Below are 19,123 nucleotides of genomic sequence, written 5' to 3' on the forward strand. Positions count from 1 at the left end.
ATAAGGCCTGATAGGAGAAAGTAACATGGTAGCACTTAAACTCTTGACTTGAGTTTTAATACCTTGGGTATCTGGAGTTCGTCCTAACACACTGCTAGGATGGCATCTGGAAGGTATGGTGGAAATGCTAGAATTTATTTGGCATGGTATTGCGGAAGGGGTCACAAAGCTCAAGGAAGTCACAGTGTTAGAATGGATTTGTTGTTTGAAACTTGAGAAGCTACCACTGAGTGCTTTCCCTGGGAAGGCTCAGATGACACTCATAACTGGGGCAATAAAAAATGTAATGGTGAAGAATATACTGGCGACTTTGAGAAGCCTGGCTAAGGCTGATCTCTATAGGCTAGAATTGATGGTAGAAGATGCTGCCATGACACTGGGCTCCTTGATATCAGCATCGATGATGGGATGCAGAAGGGCTGAAGGCCAAATTGTGGAACCTAATTGTCAGATACCAATGGATATAATTTTTTTAAAGATTTTATTTATTTATTCATGAGACACGTGCAAAGAGAGGTGGAGACATAGACAAAGGGAGAAGCAGGCTTCTTGCAGGGAGCCCGATGCGGGACTGGATCCCTGACTTGGGATCATGCCCTAAGCCAAAGGCAGATGCTCAACCGCTGAACCACCCAGGATGTACCCCAATGGTCGTAATTAATGGGTACCAAAACATGGATCTGTGAAGGAGTTTAAGATCATGATGTTTCAAGGGGCAAGACAGAAGGACAGCTGATTAGTTTGTTATTTGACTTGTTTCTTTTTAAGACTTTATTTATTTATTAGAGACAGAGAGAGGGAGAGAGGCAAGAGACACAGGCAGAGGGAGAAGCAGGCTCCATGCAGGGAGCCTCATGTGGGACTCGATTCCGGGTCTCCAGTTTCAGGCCCTGGGCTGAAGGTGGCGCTAAACCGCTGAGCCACCGGGGCTGCCCTGTTATTTGACTTGTTTATCCACTTGTATAACTACTGGATTCCTCACCCAGTTTTCAGTCTCAGGCAGGTCAGATCTAGAGCCCACTGATGGAAGGAAAAGCCCAGATTCCCTTAGGAAGAGTCCTCAAGTATATATGATAAACAACACTTTTATCCTTCCCTAAAGAGGCAGCCATTTACCAGGGTATATGCAGTGGAGAAAGAGAAATACTCAGATTTTTCAACCAAGGCTTTTTTTTTTTTTTTTAAAGATTTTATTTATTTATTCATGAAAGACACAGAGAGAAAGAGAGGCAGAGACACAGGCAGAGGGAGAAGCAGGCTCCATGCAGGGAGCCCAATGATCCCGGGTCTCCAGGGTCACGCCCTGGGCTAAAGGCAGCACTAAACTGCTGAGCCACTGGGGCTGCTCTCAACCAAGGATTTTTAGATATAGAGTCTGAGCTAATATGGATCCCAAAGGACCCAAAACACAATTGTAGTCCTCTGGTTTTATGCAAGCCCAGTGATAAATGGAGTCCTGACCAAAGTCCATCTCAGTAAGTATAATGGGTCTGGCTCCACTCTTTATTTCTGAAGTACCTAAATATACATAATTGAGATATACTCAGAAGCTGATAGAATCCTACATTGAAAGCTCTTGCTTCATGCCTCAGATACTTTTCAGGTTCTACAGGCTTGTGTCAGAGTTAATGACCCAGGGGGCTCCCTTGACCAAAGTGTTTTGTAGGTCAGTGAGATATAGAAGACTTGAACTATTAACCAACTTTATGTAATTGACATTCATGGAACTCTCAATACAATAGTAGTAGAATTACCCACCTCCCCCCCTTTTTTTAATGCTCAGGTAACATTTACTAAGATTGACCATATTCTAGGTCACAAAACAAGTCTCAATACCTTTAAGATGATTCAGATCATGATGTTCTCTGACCACAGTGAAATTAAATTAGATATCAATAACAGATATCTGGGAATCTCCAAAATTTGAAAGTTATATAATACCTATCTAAATAATCCATGGATCAAAGAAAAAAAATAAAGGACTCAAAGTACTTTTAACTGAATAAAAATGAAAACATAACAATATCTGTGTGATTCAGCTAAAATAGTACTTATAGGAAAATTCATAGTACCAAATGCTATATCAGAAAAGGAAGATCTCAAGTAACCTCAGTTTTCACCTTAAGGAAGCAGAAAAAGGGCAAATGAAAACCAAAATAATTAGGAAAAAGGGAATAGTAAAGACTAGAGCAAAAATAGGAAACAGAAAGGCAATAGAGAAAATTAATAAAACAAAACACTATTTCAGAAGACCAGTAAAATTGGTATAGCTAGACTCATCAGAAAAGGATAGAGAGAACAAATCACCAATATTAGGAATGAGAGTGATGACATCACTATATATTATACAGATATTAGACGGATAACAAGGGAATATTATAAACAACTTTATGCCAATGAATTTTTTAAAAAGATTTTATATATTCACGAGAGACAGACAGAGAGAGAGGCAAAGACACAGGCAGAGGGAGAAGCAGGCTCCTCGCAAGGAGTTTGATGTGGGACTCGATCCCCAGACTGGGATCACACCCTGAGCTAAAGGGAGACGCTCAACCGCTGAGCCACTCAGGTATCCCTATGCCAATGAATTTGACAGATTGAAATAAATTCCTTGAAATACAAAAACTGAAGCTCATTCAATAATAAATAGAAAACCTGATTAGCTCTATATTATATACCATTAGCTCATATATCAAATAAAGAAATTAATTTGTACTTAAAAACCTTCCCACAAAGAAAATTCCAGGCCCAGGTGGCTGCACTGTGAATTTTACCAAATATTTAAGGAGTAAAGATTACTAATTCTATGTAGCCTTTTCTAGAAAATTGAACTTGGGAATTCTTTACAACTTATTCTATGTGGCCAGCATTACTCAAATATGAAAACAAAACAAAGACATCACAAGAAAACAAAGTTTCAGGCTAATTCCTCTCAAATATATATGCAAAAATTCTTAACAATTTTAGCAAATATAATACAAGAAAAGGGGCACCTGAGTGGCTCAGTTGGTTAGTTGTCTGCCTTTGGCTGAGGTCATGATCCTAGTTTCCTGGGATTGAGCCCTATGTCAGGCTCCCTGCTCAGGTGGGAGTCTGCTTCTCCCTCTCCCTCTGCTTCTTCTCTTGCTGGTGCTCATGCTCTCTCTCTCAAATAAATAAAAAAACCTTTAAAAAATATGAGAATGTATAAAAAGGAAACACATCATAATCAAATGGTATAATCCAAGGAATGGAAGCTTGGCTTAACATTTGAAAATTAATCAATGTAATTCATCATATTAACAAACTAAAAAAGAACCACTTGATCACCTAATAGATGTACACGCATTTCACAAAATTCAAGACAAAATTCAACACACATTCAAGACATTAATTCAAGAAATAAGGCAATTTCTTCAATCCGATAAAGGCTATTTACTAAAAACTGACAGTTAACATCATACCTAATGCTGAAAGCCAAATGCTTTCCTCCTAAGATTAGGAACTTGGTAAGGATGACTGTCCTCAGCACTTCTATTCCACATAGTGGAGGTTCTAGCCACTGCAATAAAGAAAGATAAATAAAAGATCTGGATAGATTGGAAGGAAAAAGCCTTTATTTGAATATGATATCATATAGGTAGATAATTCTATTAAATACATTTTAAAAACTCACTAGAAATAAATGAATTTAGCAAGGGTGCAGAAGATCAATATGCAAAAATTATATTACTATATACTAACAATAAAACAACTAAAAATTGAAATTAAAATAATACCATTTACAATAGTATAAAAATTGTTAGGGATAAGTTAGATAAAAGATGTAAAATAATTTTACATTGAAAAATACAAAACATTGCTCAGAGAAATAAAGGAATATCTAAATAAATGGGGATATATAGAATGTTCTTAGATCATAAGACTCCATATTAAGATGTCAATTCTCAAACATGTATAAATTCAATGTAATTCCAATAAAAATCTCAGCAGACTTTGTGTATGTAGACATTGATAAGTTAATTCTAAAATTCACATAGAATTGTAAAGCTAAATCAACTTTGAGAAAGAACAAGATTGGAAGGCTTTCAGTACCTATCTTTAAGACTTATTATAAAACTGCTGTAATATAAAATTACTATAAAAGACTTACTATAATCAAGATGATGTGGTATTAGACTAAAGAAAGCAAACAGATCAGTATAACAGAATAGATAATCCAAAAATAGTCCTACACAAATACAGTCCATTGATTTTTGACACTGACGTCAAGGCAATTCAATGGAAAAATAAAGATATTTTCAACAAATCGTGCGGGAAAAACTAGAAATCCGAATGTAGAAATACAAACTTCTCATGCTTTGCATCTTATACAGAAAATGAACCTAAAACGGATTATAGATCTTAAAAAAAAGAGGCTAAATTAAACATATAAAACTTCTAGAAGGAAATATAGAAAACGTTTGTAAACTGGGTTAGCTAGTGATTTCTTAAATACAACACAAAAGTATGATCCAATAAAGACAAAACATAGATTGGATTTCATCAAAACTAAGAACTTTTGCTCTTTGAAATACCCTTTTTAGTTTATTTTTTTTAAAGATTTTAAAAATTCGTTTATTCAGGAGAGACACAGGCAGAGGGAGAAGCAGGCTCCATACGGGAGCCCCACATGGGACTCGATCCCGGGTCTCTAGGGTCATGCCCTGGGCCGAAGGCGGCGCTAAACCGCTGAGCCACCCAGGCTGCCCCAATACCCTTTTTAGAGAATGAAAAGATAAGCTACAAACTGGGAGAAAATATCTGCAAATTTGAAGGTTACCATTAACATCAAATTCTAGAAAATGCAAACTCATGTAGGACGACAGGAAGCAGAACCTGTCACATAGGGTAGGTGCGGGGAGCCACGTACTTCAGGGGCGCACGAGGAAAACTTTGGGGGGCGGGCGAAGGAAATGATTGTTACCTTGTGAGGATGTGTACACATATGTTCACGTACCAATTGTGCACTGTTAATACCTGCAGCTTACGGAGTGTCAATCACACCTTAATCAAGCCGGAGATAATTTTTAACTGTTGAGCAAGGTTTGCCACGAAGTGTTAAGATCTGCAGATAACCGCAGAGCCAAGCTGTATAAATTTTTGTCCTTTAGTGTCGTGAAAAGGCTGCAACATGAGAATGATCTGGTGCCAACGTGGGGCTAAGAAATGCTTGTAAAGCCACTAATCTAGAAACCGCGTTCTCATTTACCAAACTCACTTTCCATCTTGTAAAACGAATGTTTGGGATACTTCTAATTTGGCTCTTTTAATTTTTTTTATTTGTTTATGATAGGCACACAGAAAGAGAGAGAGGCACAGACACAGGCAGAGGGAGAAGCAGGCTCCATGCACTGGGAGCCCGACGTGGGATTCGATCCTGGGTCTCCAGGATCGCGCCCTGGGCCAAAGGCAGGCGCCAAACCGCTGCGCCACCCGGGGATCCCAACTTGGCTCCTTTAAAATTTAAATCACTGTGAGCAAATTAGCAAAGACTATGGAATCCAAACCACTATCTATCGTCCTTATTTGAAGCCTTGTAGAGTGAATCGCCATCAAGACACCCAGCGAGCGGCGAAGAGGCCCAGAAACAATCCCAGAGACACGGACTCCGTGCGCAGCTCCCCGCATGCGCGGCCCCGCCCCCGCGCCAGGCCCCAGGCTCTGTTGTCACGTGGACGAAGCAGCCACTCCCAGCAAGCTTGGCAGAAGGCGCAGCGTCGTGCGCGCAAGCGCAGTGCGAAGCCGGAGCGGCCTCTGCGCGCGCGGTAAGTGTCTGCACGTGCGCGACGGCGGGCTGACGGCTGGCTGCGGTGGCGCGTGGAGGGCCGAGGGCCCAGCATGTGGGGCCGAGGACACTTTTCTAAAACTTCTGTGGCGGAAAGTGTGAGGTCAGTAGTAGATATTTTGGTAGGTTCGGTAGCGGCCACCTAAGGGACCGTCTTTTCACCCGTCGTTGCGGTTTCGGTGCCCCACGTATGGGCCGAGGCCCGTTTCCTGGCCTGCCTTCGCCTTGGAATCGCCGCCCACTCCTGAGGGGGAGGGCGCCCCAGCTTTTGCGGGGGGTGCTGGGCGGCGAACCGGCTTGCAGGTAGCTCGGGCCTGAGTGTTCTCGGTGGAGATGGGGTCTCTCGGGCCCGTAGTGGGGTGGAATTTTCCCTGCCAGCAAGTTCTGTGCCATTTAAGCTTCAAAATACCTCATAAAGTGAGTGACCAGGAGCTGCCCATTCCAGATTCTCGCCATGAATTCGAGTTTGGGAAGTGCCGACCGGTAATCCAGTTTCGTCGGAAGCAGGCGCGGCGTCAGTTTCTTCATAGTCGTCGTGGGTGAAGTCCCGACCGCCTTTGAAATAAGGTCTTAAGGATGAACTTGGGATTTCTGACATTTTCAGTTTGAATCAGTGGCTTCTAGAGAAATGAGCCTCTTCAAACTGATTCCAACTTGGTATTACGACTTTTTGCTCAATTAAAAATTTTATTATTTTTTTAGCCATTGGTGGAGAACAGTACTTGTGAAGATATATTCATGCCATTTAATGTACAGGAAACTTTTTCAGGTGTAACAAATCAGAAGAAATGAAACTTTTCTTTTTTTGATTTTTTTTTTCTTGTGACAGCTTAATTTATCTCTTTCCAGAGTTGAGAGAGCATTTGAAACTTTAGTGTTAACTTTTAAAGCTCTTAGAGCCTAAAGTGCATTAATGATGAAACGATAAACGGGTAGACATTTGTTTTGAAATATTTCGGAGTTGGAAAGTATATTATGTAATGAAAATTAGTTTTGATGTAATGGGCAAAATTTGATTCATTTTGCAGCCTTTGGTTACGGGGGTATCTTCAGAAGTAGAGACCACTATACCTTTTAAGTAAGATTGATTACCAGTCTGAAGCATTCCTTCTCTGTATATTTGTAGTGTTTCTTTTTGTTTGAACTCTAGAATCCATACTCTCCTCTGGGAGGGCATCGGTTACTTTGAAACAATATGCACATTGTTCTGAAGTATTGATTTATGTAACTGATCTAAATATGCCTAGATATCCACTACAGTGTAAATTTGTTAAAGCCTAGGGGAAGAGAGAATTTCAAAGATAGATTGTATATGGTGAAATGCAGAATACAGTATTCTCAGATAAAAGAATTAAATATTGAAGAAAATCCCTGAGGTCTTTTTTGGTAAGAGTTTGAATTTTGATTATTTAGGAAAAAAAAAACATACCTGTATGAATTTGAACATTATATAGTCGTTATTCATTGTAAATGCACAGATTTTTAGAACTAAATTCAAGGTATTGTTTTAGCTTTTCAGGAATTGTCCAGATGGAGGAAGATAAGCATTACAATAAAGGTACTGACCCCAAATTATTTTTCGATGTAAGAGCTACATGGTTTTGATTAATTTCTAATTTTCATTGCATTTTGATTTGGTTTTAGTTGAAGATGTGGTTGGAAGTCATGTGGAAGATGCAGTAACATTTTGGGCCCAGGTAAATAGCCTGATTGATTTCCTCCTCCCTCTCCTTCCTCCACTAACCCAGGTTCTGCCCAACAAAAACAAAAATAAAACCCCCCAAATACAGATATCCTTGTCATTCTCAGTGCCTCATTATTCTTTGCATTAACACAAGAAATTAGAAGACAAGTGGCTACAGCTGAGACTTACTACCTGCCTTATGAGTAGTATGCTTATAATACACTGAGTTAAAAAAAGAAAGCAAGATTATAATTGTGGTTTCAGTATTACACTCAATTGAACACCAAAAAGCTAGGCTGCAAAATTACTGAATGTGCTAAGAAACTTGTATTTGTGAAGTTACAGCCCCATCTAGGGGTCTTTTATAAAATTGTTTCTTAAAAGATTATGTTTTTAAGTGTCTTTTTTTTTTTTTTTTTAAATGGCTTGGTTTTGAATTTGAGATAGAATAACTTTTTCATCATAAAATTGGAAGCACTAGTGGAACATTTATAATTTTCTATTGTCAGACTTCAAGTCAGATAAGTTTTCTTAGTTTTAAAGATAATAGCACCAAAATGCTTATGTTCCAGAATTTAAGGTAAATCCCCCTAGTGCACGTAATTACTTGCTAATTTTTAACTTTGCGAACTGCGTGTGATGTGAGAGGGAAGAGAATGACATTTTTTCTATACTTCCTGCAGTATGAGAACTCTTTTGTGGAGGGTAGAGTGAATTGGCAATGTGGGAAATAGAATTTATGAGAAGAAAACTTGTAGAAGACTGTGATTAGCCCAGAGTTTTAAAATCAATATAGAAAACATTGTAGAAGGGTGATATTCATAGAAAACTTGTGGTAATTTGTGTCTCTGCTTATGCAGATATTTTCTAAAGGACGCCAGTATATTCTATGCCAGTTGTCTCTGTATTAGTAACAGCTGTGTCATTCTCAACAGCGTCCCAGTTTAGGTGATAAATATGCTTAAGCTGATAGCATAAAGATTTTCTAGGAGCACCTGGGTAGCTCAGTCAGTTAAGCATCCAGCTCTTGATTTTGGCCCAGGTCATGATCTTAGGGTTGTGAGATCTAGCCCCACATTGGCTTCTGTACTGGGTGTGAAGTCTGCTTAAAATTCTCTTCCTAACCCTTGCCTCCCCAACATCTCTTAAAAAAATATATATAAATAAAGATTTTTAGATTGTCCCTGCCCAGTGGAAATATGTGAGCCGCATAAATAATTTGAAATTTAGCAGACACATTAAAAAGAGAAACAGGTGAAATACATTATATTAAATATATTTTATTTAACTTAGTGTATCTAAAATATTTCAAAATGCAGTCCACACAGATATATTTATAGGTATTTCATTTTCCTTTTTCATATTAAGTTTTGAAATCTGGTATGTATTTTAGACTTAGGGTATATCTCCGATCAGACTAGCTACATTTCAAGTGGGTATTGGCTATTGTATATGGTCAGTGCAGCTGTAGACTTTGATTTCAGTTGACCATTATGTGAAGCTGTTGATTGAATTTGGAGGTATTACTTAAACCAGGAGTCAGCAAATTTATCCTGTAAAAGATAAGATAGTAAATATTTTAAGGATAGTAGACCATATAGTCTATAGAAACTATTCAATCCTATCAGCTCTTCTATAGTGTTTTGGGTCAGTTTAAATTCAGTTTCCTTTTTTCCTTTGTAGTAATACTGATACTCAGCATGATGTCTTTGGAATGGCTCTTTCCGAGTTTTTTTTTTTTTTTTTTTTCAGTAATCAGAGATAATCATGTTCTTTCTAGCCTTACTGAATATTTTGCTGATGTATTTTTAAAGAACATATGTATATGTTTATTTTGAAATAACACTTATAGGAAGGTCATAAAATTAGTACAGCCTTTTTATTTTTTTTTATTTTTTTATTTTTTTAATTTATTTTTTTAGTACAGCCTTTTTAAAGAATTTTTTAATTTAAATTCATTTTAGTTAACTTATAGTGTATTATTAGTTTCAGAGGTAGAATTCAGTGACTTAATTGTATAGAACACCCAGGGTTCATAACATAAAGTGCCCTCCTTAATGTCCATCTCCTAGGTACCCCATCTCCCTAGCCACCTCCCCTCTAGCAACCCTCAGTTTGTTTCCTATGATTAAGAGTTTCTTATGGTTTGCCTCCCTCTATTTTTTTCTTTGTTTTTGTTTTAAAGATGTTACTTATTTGAGAGAGCGAGCACAAGTGGGCTGAGGAGCAGAGGGAGAAGTAGGCTTCCTGCTGAGCAAGGAGCCCGATGTGGCGCTTGATCACGGAATCCCGGGATTGTGATCTGAGCTGAAGGCAGACACTTAACTGACTGAGCCACACAAGCACCTCCCTCTCTGTTTTTATCTTATTCTGTTTTTCCTTCCCTTCCCCTATGTTCATCTGTTTTACTTCTTAAAATCCACATATGAGTGAAATCATATATTTGTCTTTTTCTGACTTACTTGGTTTAGCATAATATTCTCTGGTTCTTTTTTTTTTTAAATTTTTATTTAATTATGATAGTCACACACACACACACACACACAGAGGCAGAGATATAGGCAGAGGGAGAAACAGGCTCCATGGGGATTCAATCCCGGTTCTCCAGGATCGCGCCCTGGGCCAAAGGCAGGCGCTAAACCGCTGCGCCACCCAGGGATCCCATATCCTCTGGTTCTATCCACATCATTGCAAATGGCAAGATTTCATTTTTTTGATGGCTGAGTAATATTCCGGGGTGTGTGTGTGTGTGTGTGTGTGTAGGTATGTGTATGTATGTGTATCACATCATATTAATCCATTCATCTGTTGATGTACATCTGGGCTCTTTACATATTTTGGCTTTTGTGACATTGCTTCTATAAACAGGGGTGCATATGTCCCTTTGAATCTGTATTTTTATACCTTTTGGGTAAATACCTAGTAGTGCAATTGCTGGGTCATAGGGTAGTTCTATTTTTAACTTTTTAAGGAACCTCGTTGCTGTTTTTCAGCTTGACTGCACCAGTTTGTATTCCCACCAACAGTGTAGAGGGTTCCCCTTTCTCTGTATCCTTGCCAACGTCTCGTTTCCTGACTTGTTAACTTTTGCCATTCTGACTGGCGTGAGATGGTATCTTATTGTGGTTTTGATTTATAGTTCTCTAATGCTGAGTAATTTTGAACATTTTTTCACGGATCTGTTAGCCATTAGTACAGTCTTTCTTTATACCCTTCATCTAGCTTTGGTTATTGCTAACATTTTACATAACCACAATATAATTATCAAAGCCAGGAAACTAACATTGGTATCATGCTGTTAACTGCAGCCCTTACTCAAATTTCAGGAATTTTTTCATTGTGTATTTTTCTCTTCCAAGATCCCACATTGTATTTAGTTGTCCTGTATTTTTAGTCTCCTCTGACATTAAGAAAAAATTTTTTTTTTAGGATTTTATTTATTTATTCATGAGAGATACAGAGAGAAAGGCAGAGACACAGGCAGAGGGAGAAGCAGGCTCCATGCAGGGAGCTGGATGCGCGACTTGATCCTCGGACTCCAGGATCACACCCTGGGCCGAAGGCAGGCGCTAAACCGCTGAGCCAAGGGATCCCCTCCTCTGACTTTGATAATTCTTTTATTTATTTTTGTCTTTCATGACTGACATTTTTGATGAGTACTGGTTATTTAATAGAATATTCCTCAGTTTAGATTTATTTGATAGTTTTTCATAGATTGGCAATAATACTACAGAAATGATACCGTGTCCTTGTTAGTGTATCATATTGGGGATTCATGGTATTGCTATGTCATTATTGAAAATGAGGTTGCTTCGCTTGTTTAAGGTGTTCATTCACTGCTGAGTTCCTTCACTTTAAAGTTCTTTTTTAATTGATGTTTTAGAGGGAGATACATTGAAATTATCTAATCTTGTTTTTCTTCTACCTTTTCATCCACAAATTTTATTATTTATTACTATGGTCTTTGCCTAAAGATTTTCTGTTTCTCCCAGCTGCATTTATTAATTGGAATTCTTCTGTAAGGAAGAACTCTATCTGCTTCAGTCATTTATTCAATTATTTAAAGAAATATGGGCTCATGGTTATTTATTCCATGGGTTATAAACCAATTCTGTCACTATTTTGTTTGAATTATTCCAGCTTTGGGCATCAAGAGGTTGTTTACATTGGCTGCTATGCCTTTTAAACATGCCTCCATTTCTTTTTTGAGTATTTCTTTACTTTCTGGCACCACCAGAAGTTCCAGGATCATCGTTTACTTTCCTAACTCCTGAAATCTATCACTTTCCAAGGAACCCTGATTCCTTTTATTGGAGAATGATGTTTAGAAATCAAGATCTGGACACTAGGTTTTTGCTTATTGCTACAGGAGTGTCATTGATTTTTAGGCCCTTTCAGCAGAAAGAGCTGGGAAATATATATTTATGAAAACTTACACATATACACATCTATATTTTTGTGTCTTCTTTTCATGTATGCATATACACCTACACAAATACGTATACACATACCGATGCCTACTATGAGTTCATACGAATACCTTCCAGTTTTCATCTAACAGTGCAAGATCATACTAGCCTTCTCCCCTTGTTTGTAATTTCTTCCTCCCTGCTATCATTATGGTATATATACTTATTTGTTCAATTGTAGTATATACTTAAACTATTTTAAAAGAGTTTCAGAATTTTAGCCTATATCCATGAGAAATGAATTTACTACCTAGACTGCAGTATTTGTGTATAGTGAATCATATACATTTTGAAATTTTTAAAAAATTTGTTTATTTGAAAGAGAGCATGAGGCAGAGCACAACAAGCAGGAGAAGGGGTAGAGGGAGAAGCAGGCTCCCTGCTGAACAGGGAGCCCAGTGTGGGACTTGATCCCAGGATGCCGGGATCATGACCTGAGCCAAAGGCAGACACTCAACCAACTGAGCCACCCAGGCACCCCTACATTTTGAAATTTTTTACATTTGTTTCCTTTACCCAGCAACAAATATAAGAGAAAACTCATGTTATTTGACTAAAAAATGCTGTCCATTTTGAGCAATTAGAATTTGATCTGAAGAACAATCCAGAGATAGTTGTTTAAAGTTACCTCTTCTCGGGGATCCCTGGGTGGCTCAGCGGTTTAGCGCCTGCCTTTGGCCCAGGGCGTGATCCTGGAGTCCTGGGATCGAGTCCCATGTGGGGTTCCCGCCATGGAGCCTGCTTCTCCCTCCTCCTGTGTCTCTACCTCTCTCTCTCTCTCTGTCATGAATAAATAAATCTTTAAAAAATATAAAGTTACCTCTTCTCATGATTTAATAGTATTTGATTTCTTAGTTTGAATTCCAAGTAATTTGAACTCACTGCAAAGTAAAAATTCCTTACCTAGAACCATTTCTTACAAGAATTCATTTGAATTACAAAAAATACTGCTGTAAGAATTTGATTTTTTTTTAAAGATTTTTATTTTAGAGAGAGAACATGAATGAGGGGAGGGACAGAGAGGAGAAGCAGACTCTCTGCCAAGCAGGGAGCCCCATGCAAGTTCGATCCCAGGACCTCGAGATCACAACCTGAGCTGAAAGTAGACACTTAACCGAGTGAGCCACCTAGACACCCCTAATTTGATTTAATTTCTAATGCTTCAGAATCTTTTAAGTATTATGCTAATAGAACTCTCAATTATGTAACACCGTCAAATAATAGTTTACCGAATTTTATAATACAACTATTCTTCCTTCTAGAGTATTAGTAGAAATAAGGATATTATGAAGATTGGTTGTTCACTCTCTGAAGTTTGTCCCCATGCCAATTCAGTTTTTGGGAATCTTGATCCAAAGAAGGTGAGTAATATTCTTGGATATAATTATTTCATCTCTCTCGATAGCTTTTTTATGTCTTAGATTTTATAATTGTTGGAATTTTTTGAACAGAAAGGGCAGATTTTTAGAACTTATGTAAACTGTAGTCATAGTAAGTTTATTCTTTAAAAAATACTTATGGACTATATGCCATGTACCAGGTAAGCATTGAGTATACAGTGGTGAACAAGATAGAATCCTTGCGTTTGTTATGGATTGGAAAAAAAAAAAAATCCGTAAAAGTTATCTTTATAGAGTAGTTTAACGATCTTTTCTTTTTTTAAATAACTTAAGACATACAGTAATGTGTTCATGTCTTAGCTGTATAGCTGAATGAATTTTTATGTATCTATGCATCTATATAATCACCCAGATCAATACAGTCCATCATCCCAGAAAATTCCTGCAGGCCCTTTCTCAGTCAATTCTTGGTCAGTAGTCCCTCTGACAAGAGTTAATTATTCTGAATTATGTCATCATAGATTCACTTGACTGTTCTTAAATACAGTATGTACTCTCTTGTGTATGTCTGGCTTCATTCAGCAGTTTCTGAGATTCTTCCATATTGTGCATATTTGTGTCTTGGTAGTTCCTTTTTAAGCTATGCAAATTTCATTGTGTAAATACACCATTATTCTCCTTTGATGGACATTTGCATTGTTTGTATTACTGTCAATTAAGCTACTGTGAAATACTTATATAGCTTTTTGTTGGATGTATTAATTCTTTTGAGTTTATACCTAGGAGTAGAATTGCTAAGTCATACAGTAGGCAAGCTTCACTTTGGTAGATACTAGCCAAATAGTTTGGTGAAATACTGAACTAGTTTTCATTCTTACCAGCAAAGTATGAGAGTGATGAGGAGGTATTTAAATTAAAGGAGGCACTCTAAGGCACAGAGTGAGTGCCTGTTTAAATTTTGTGTCATGTGGGATGCCTGGGTGGCTCAGCAGTTGAGTGTCTGCCTTTGGCTCAGGGCACGATCCCGGCATCCCAAGATCGTTCCACATTCGGCTTCCTCCATGGAGCCTGCTTCTCCCTGTGCCTCGTCTGTGTGTCTCATGAATAAATAAATAAAATCTTAAAAAAAAAATTGTGTCATGAATGCCTTGTTTGCATCACCCAGCTCAGAGCTCTGGTTATTTAAGTAAGAGGGCTAGACATTATATTTTGATATGGAATTAAGTGTATAGAATAGTGTATGTAAAAGGAGCCCATTTGTGTAAATAAAAAGCATAAACATTCTAGCACATATGTAAAATTAGTGTAAATGTTTTCAGGAGGTGCATGGTGAAGAGGGTTGGGAAGGAAGTCTTACTCTTTACCCTTTTTGATGTATTTTGATTTTCTTTTAATAATGTGCTTCTGTTTTATTTTAAAATAATTAAAATCCTGATGGCATATATAAAAATGTGCAAAAAGAAGAAATTAGAAGGAAAGAATGTAGCTTGGCATGGAACATCAGAATGGATAAGGGAATGCAATTTGTAAATTTTTAGGATTTTTTTGCTTGCTGAAAAATGAAGTAGGATAGTTGGGATAGTGTACCATGCTGCTTGTGCCCTCTCTTGACCTCCAGTTGTTGAAGGTTAGCTGAGGGAATCAGAATTAGTGCTTATTGAACACATCTATCCTTTGTAACATTTGCTGTTAGATATCTGTTGTGTGTCTGAATTGATTGTACTTTGTTGCTTTGGGGAGTTGAGGATTTTTGTATTTCATACTGTATATGTCTTTTGCTTCAGAATCTCTGAGTTTGTCCTACCTCAGAGTGATATACCTAAAAGTAATTTTCTATTTCACTTAAAGCAGTGTTCCTCAACTTTTCATTATGCCCTTCTAAGGCATTTTTTCCCCTAATGATTCTCCTTCCTTCAAGACATATTGACAATCATATTGTATGTTTATGTTTTCAGGTAGGTTTGAACTTTGGAATGATATAAACCATTGTAAATTTGAAGACACCCCTTACCCCTGAACCAGTTTTCATTCCCTTGGGAATAAAATTTCCTGCATTGAAAATGTTTGATTTAAAGTGGTTATCAACCTGGGCGATTTTGTATTCTTCACTCCCACCCTCAGGTGATACTTGGCGATATCTGGAGACATTTTTGGTTGCTACAACTGGAGGGTATGCACCTGGCATCTTGTAGGTAGAGGCCAAGGGGGATGCTGCTAATCCTGCAGTGCACAGGACAGAGAGCCTGTGACCCATTTCCTTGCCAAAGAATTATTCTGTTTGAAATGTCAATAGTGCTGAGGTCTTGAAGTATGTAAATTTTCCTTTGTTTTTTAAAATTAAACGTAATTAAATTAACATAAACTTATATGAAAATTCAGTATTAAGGATATCTAATTTAATTTTATTCATTTAATAGCACTAGAGTCTTTTTATAAAAAGTAAAAAGTCTAAAATTCTTTCTTGGCTGGTAGGACACATGGATTTCCCACATGGTTGTGAATTAGACTTAAGTGGTATGTACTTGGCATGTTTATATTTTAAGAACAATTAATTGTACCAGTTATGTCTTCAGATATTGAAACAGCGTGATTTTAAGACTTTGATGCTTATGCTTCTTTTTGAATTTTGTTTTTATGTCTTTCCTCTTTGTTTTTGGAAGCAGAATTGCATTATGGACTCTGAAGTCAGATTGCCTGACTTTGAATTCTGATTCTGTTGCTTACTGGTTCATGACTTTGGGCCTATAATGGTGAACACGATATATCTGCCTCATACATTTGTGAGAATAAAATAAGTTGTATATAAAGTGCTTATTGCCGTATAGTAAGTACTTAATAAGTGCTAACCATTATTCTGATCAATAGATCAGTAGCATGCTTTGAATCATTAAAATGCCAAGTAATTTCACTTTCTTTTTCTCTTTACAGATTTATGGTGGATTATTTTCTGAAGATAAATGTTGGTACAGATGCAAAGTACTGAAAATCATCAGTGATGAAAAGGCAGGAACAAGTGTTCAGCTTTTTTTTTTTTTTTTTTTTTTTTTTTTCGCCCTGAGTAATTAATGATTATCTTGTTTCCAAAATATGATGCTTATTTAGCCCTTCTTTGCTTATACATAGTAGTAATAAGATCTGGTTCAATTGAACTTATAAATTGATTAAAACATGTTTTTTTCCTGGTGAACAGAAAAGAAATAAATAGCTTAAAAAAAATCAAGGTCAGGTTCAGGAATATTCTTCTGAATTTAAATTGTCATATAATCACCACAGATTGTCCAAGAGTAGATTACATAATTTGTAGATGATATTTGCTGACCAGTGGTTCTTAATCATTAATGTTTGATCCTTGCTAAATAACTTTTAAAAGTTCATTCTATTAAGATTGAGTAGGGAAAGAACATTTGATCTATCCTTAAGAAGTTCTTTTTATCTTTTGCTTAGTTGATTTGCATATTATTAATGAAGATTTGCTTGCTGCTTTCTCATGCTTTGGTTGAATGTAATGAATTTTCCTTGTGTATTTAATTTTTTTACATTATGAACTCAAGGGAGATTTTAAGATTTGTGGAGATGAGATTCAGAATAGCTGGTGGTAGTTGCACATTGCAGCCTGTGTAAAAACATCTCTGTAGGCTTTCCTTTACTGTTTTTTTTTTTCTTGTATTGCTTTACTGGATTTAAAAATATTTTCTTGTGTATATATTTTATAAATTTTTTAAAGTGTAATAAGGAGATGATAAGATGAAACAATTTGAATAATGCTCAGAATAACTTTAAAAAAGTTTATTGATTTATTACCATCCTAGCTAATGGTTTATCTTAGTGAAATAGACCTAATTAGACGTTTTCCTCACTGTTTGACAACTGGAGATATATTGTGTTTGTTTTTGCCTGGGCTTTAACTTTTTTAAAGTAAGGGGCAAGATGGCTTTTGACCTTGTGATATAAACTCTTTTTCTTTTGTTACTTTCTAAATTAGATACAGAACTGGAGGTGAGGGTGAATTTGATTCATTTCCTAGGTCTGACACCTGGGGTGGGTTTAATTTTATCCAAGGAAGTTTGATAGTTTGGCCTTTCTTTTCAGATTTTACTGTTTCCAACTTGAATTTAGGAATGTTGATTGATTTTAACATTTGAGTTAGGAGAGGTCATAAGCATCACAGATTTATGTTTATTGAAATACTAGCTGTTTTAAAAAAAAAGCCAAAATGAGAAATGGTACTGTTGGAAATAGTACTGTTTGGCATTTGTTAACTAGTTAAATGGAAGTTCCTGGGATCTGATAGACTATTGATTTTCTTATTTTGAGGATATTGTTGGAGCTCTTGTTTTTGTCAATTTGAGGTAAAATGCTGTTTTGATTTATAGGTAATTAACAGAAAGCAAATTCGTAGTTTCTTTGGAGATGTTTAATCTAAGTTTTGTGTTAGTATTTGTCTCATTTTTTTCCTAGTGTCTGGTGAGATACATTGACTATGGAAATACTGAAATTCTGAATCGATCTGATATAGTTGAGATTCCTTTGGATCTGCAATTTTCTAGTGTTGCCAAAAAATACAGGCTTTGGGGACTGCAGATTCCATCTGGCCAAGAAGTTACCCAGTTTGATCAGGCAAGTCACAGATTTTAAATATTTTTGTTAATGGAAGTAAAGCTGTATGCTTGAAACAAAATATAAATGTAGTTAAATTTTGCTGATTTTCTTTAATATAAAAAGCTTGTATAAATTAGTGAAAATATGAATTATAGGATAATTCAAAAGTAATTGTAATAATTATAAAATATGAATTATAGAATAATTCAAAGCAATTATTTGTGTTCCTCTTTGCTAGGTGAATGTGATTATCAGAGTGATAGGTATGTGTATATATTTACATAGTAAGTGTAGATTCTTCTCATGTGACTGTTTAAGAGAGTCAATGATGGAGAAAATGATGAATATAATTACTGTTATCTCTTGCTTTTGAGAAAGTATTTATTAAATAAAAGTGATCTTTAACTTAGCCCTGGCCATAAATACCACAAAACTGAAATTAGTGGAGTTGTGAATTAGTCAAATTTTTATCACTTTGGCAAGGGTTCATACTGTTTGGTGTAGTAGTTTTCAGTGGTGTTTTATATAGATTTCAGTTTGTATCCATTTCAATTAAATTCGGGTTAGTAGCCTAATTCTGGCAGCCACCTGATAATTTTAGAGGTAGTCTTCTGGGAATTCTTCTTCCTTTCAAATCTCCGGTGCAATAATGATACTCTTTTGGTGGGTATTACTGCTGTTGAGATACTATTGCTAAATAATCAGATTTGTATTTTTTTTTAGCAGCTCAAATAACTTATGTAAAAATGTTTTAACCAGTACTATATGGAATAGTAAGATTCAGAAACCTTTTTGTTTCCATTTTGTTTTGTTTTGAGAATCTTAGGGGTTGTTGGGTATAGCTTTGTCTGCAGTATAGCTACTTATAAGAAACATTTCTGTTCTTGGAACTCAGACGTTCATAAATACAGAGTAAAGCTTAGATATTACTGTAAAATTACACCCCTGAGTTTATGGTTTAAAAATCTGAAGTTTTTTATGTTTTCCTTTAATATAGATGTTTTGACCAAGGCGAGGTTTGTTTTGAATTTCTTGTATGCCTAAAACTCTAGAATCTTAAATTTGCTGACCTTAGAAATTATCTGCTCTCACTTTGTTATTTTACAAATAAAGAAATTGGGTCTAGAACAATTAGATGACTTTTTTAAAGTCATAAAGCTAATTATGGCTGGATGAGAGCTGGAAATCAAGTCTGTTGCTATTCTTATAGTAAGATGATGTAAAA

General features: G+C 36.4%; 1 protein-coding gene across 2 annotated transcripts in view; it reads left to right on the top strand.

Moving 5' to 3' along the window:
- The first annotated feature begins 7,073 nt into the window (after positions 1-7,073).
- STK31 (serine/threonine kinase 31) overlaps positions 7,074-19,123 on the top strand; it is an 85,400-nt gene continuing 73,350 nt past the window's right edge. For both annotated transcript variants that reach the window (XM_041727905.1, XM_041727906.1), the window contains exons 1-5: positions 7,074-7,364; positions 7,451-7,503; positions 13,222-13,320; positions 16,228-16,302; positions 17,758-17,916. In XM_041727905.1, coding sequence (XP_041583839.1) covers positions 7,277-7,364; positions 7,451-7,503; positions 13,222-13,320; positions 16,228-16,302; positions 17,758-17,916 — 474 coding nt within the window. In that variant the 5' untranslated portion in view covers positions 7,074-7,276. The remainder of the gene's footprint in view (positions 7,365-7,450; positions 7,504-13,221; positions 13,321-16,227; positions 16,303-17,757; positions 17,917-19,123) is intronic.

This window comes from Vulpes lagopus, chromosome 13, assembly GCF_018345385.1.
Source record: "Vulpes lagopus strain Blue_001 chromosome 13, ASM1834538v1, whole genome shotgun sequence".
Classification (NCBI taxonomy): Eukaryota; Metazoa; Chordata; class Mammalia; order Carnivora; family Canidae; genus Vulpes; species Vulpes lagopus.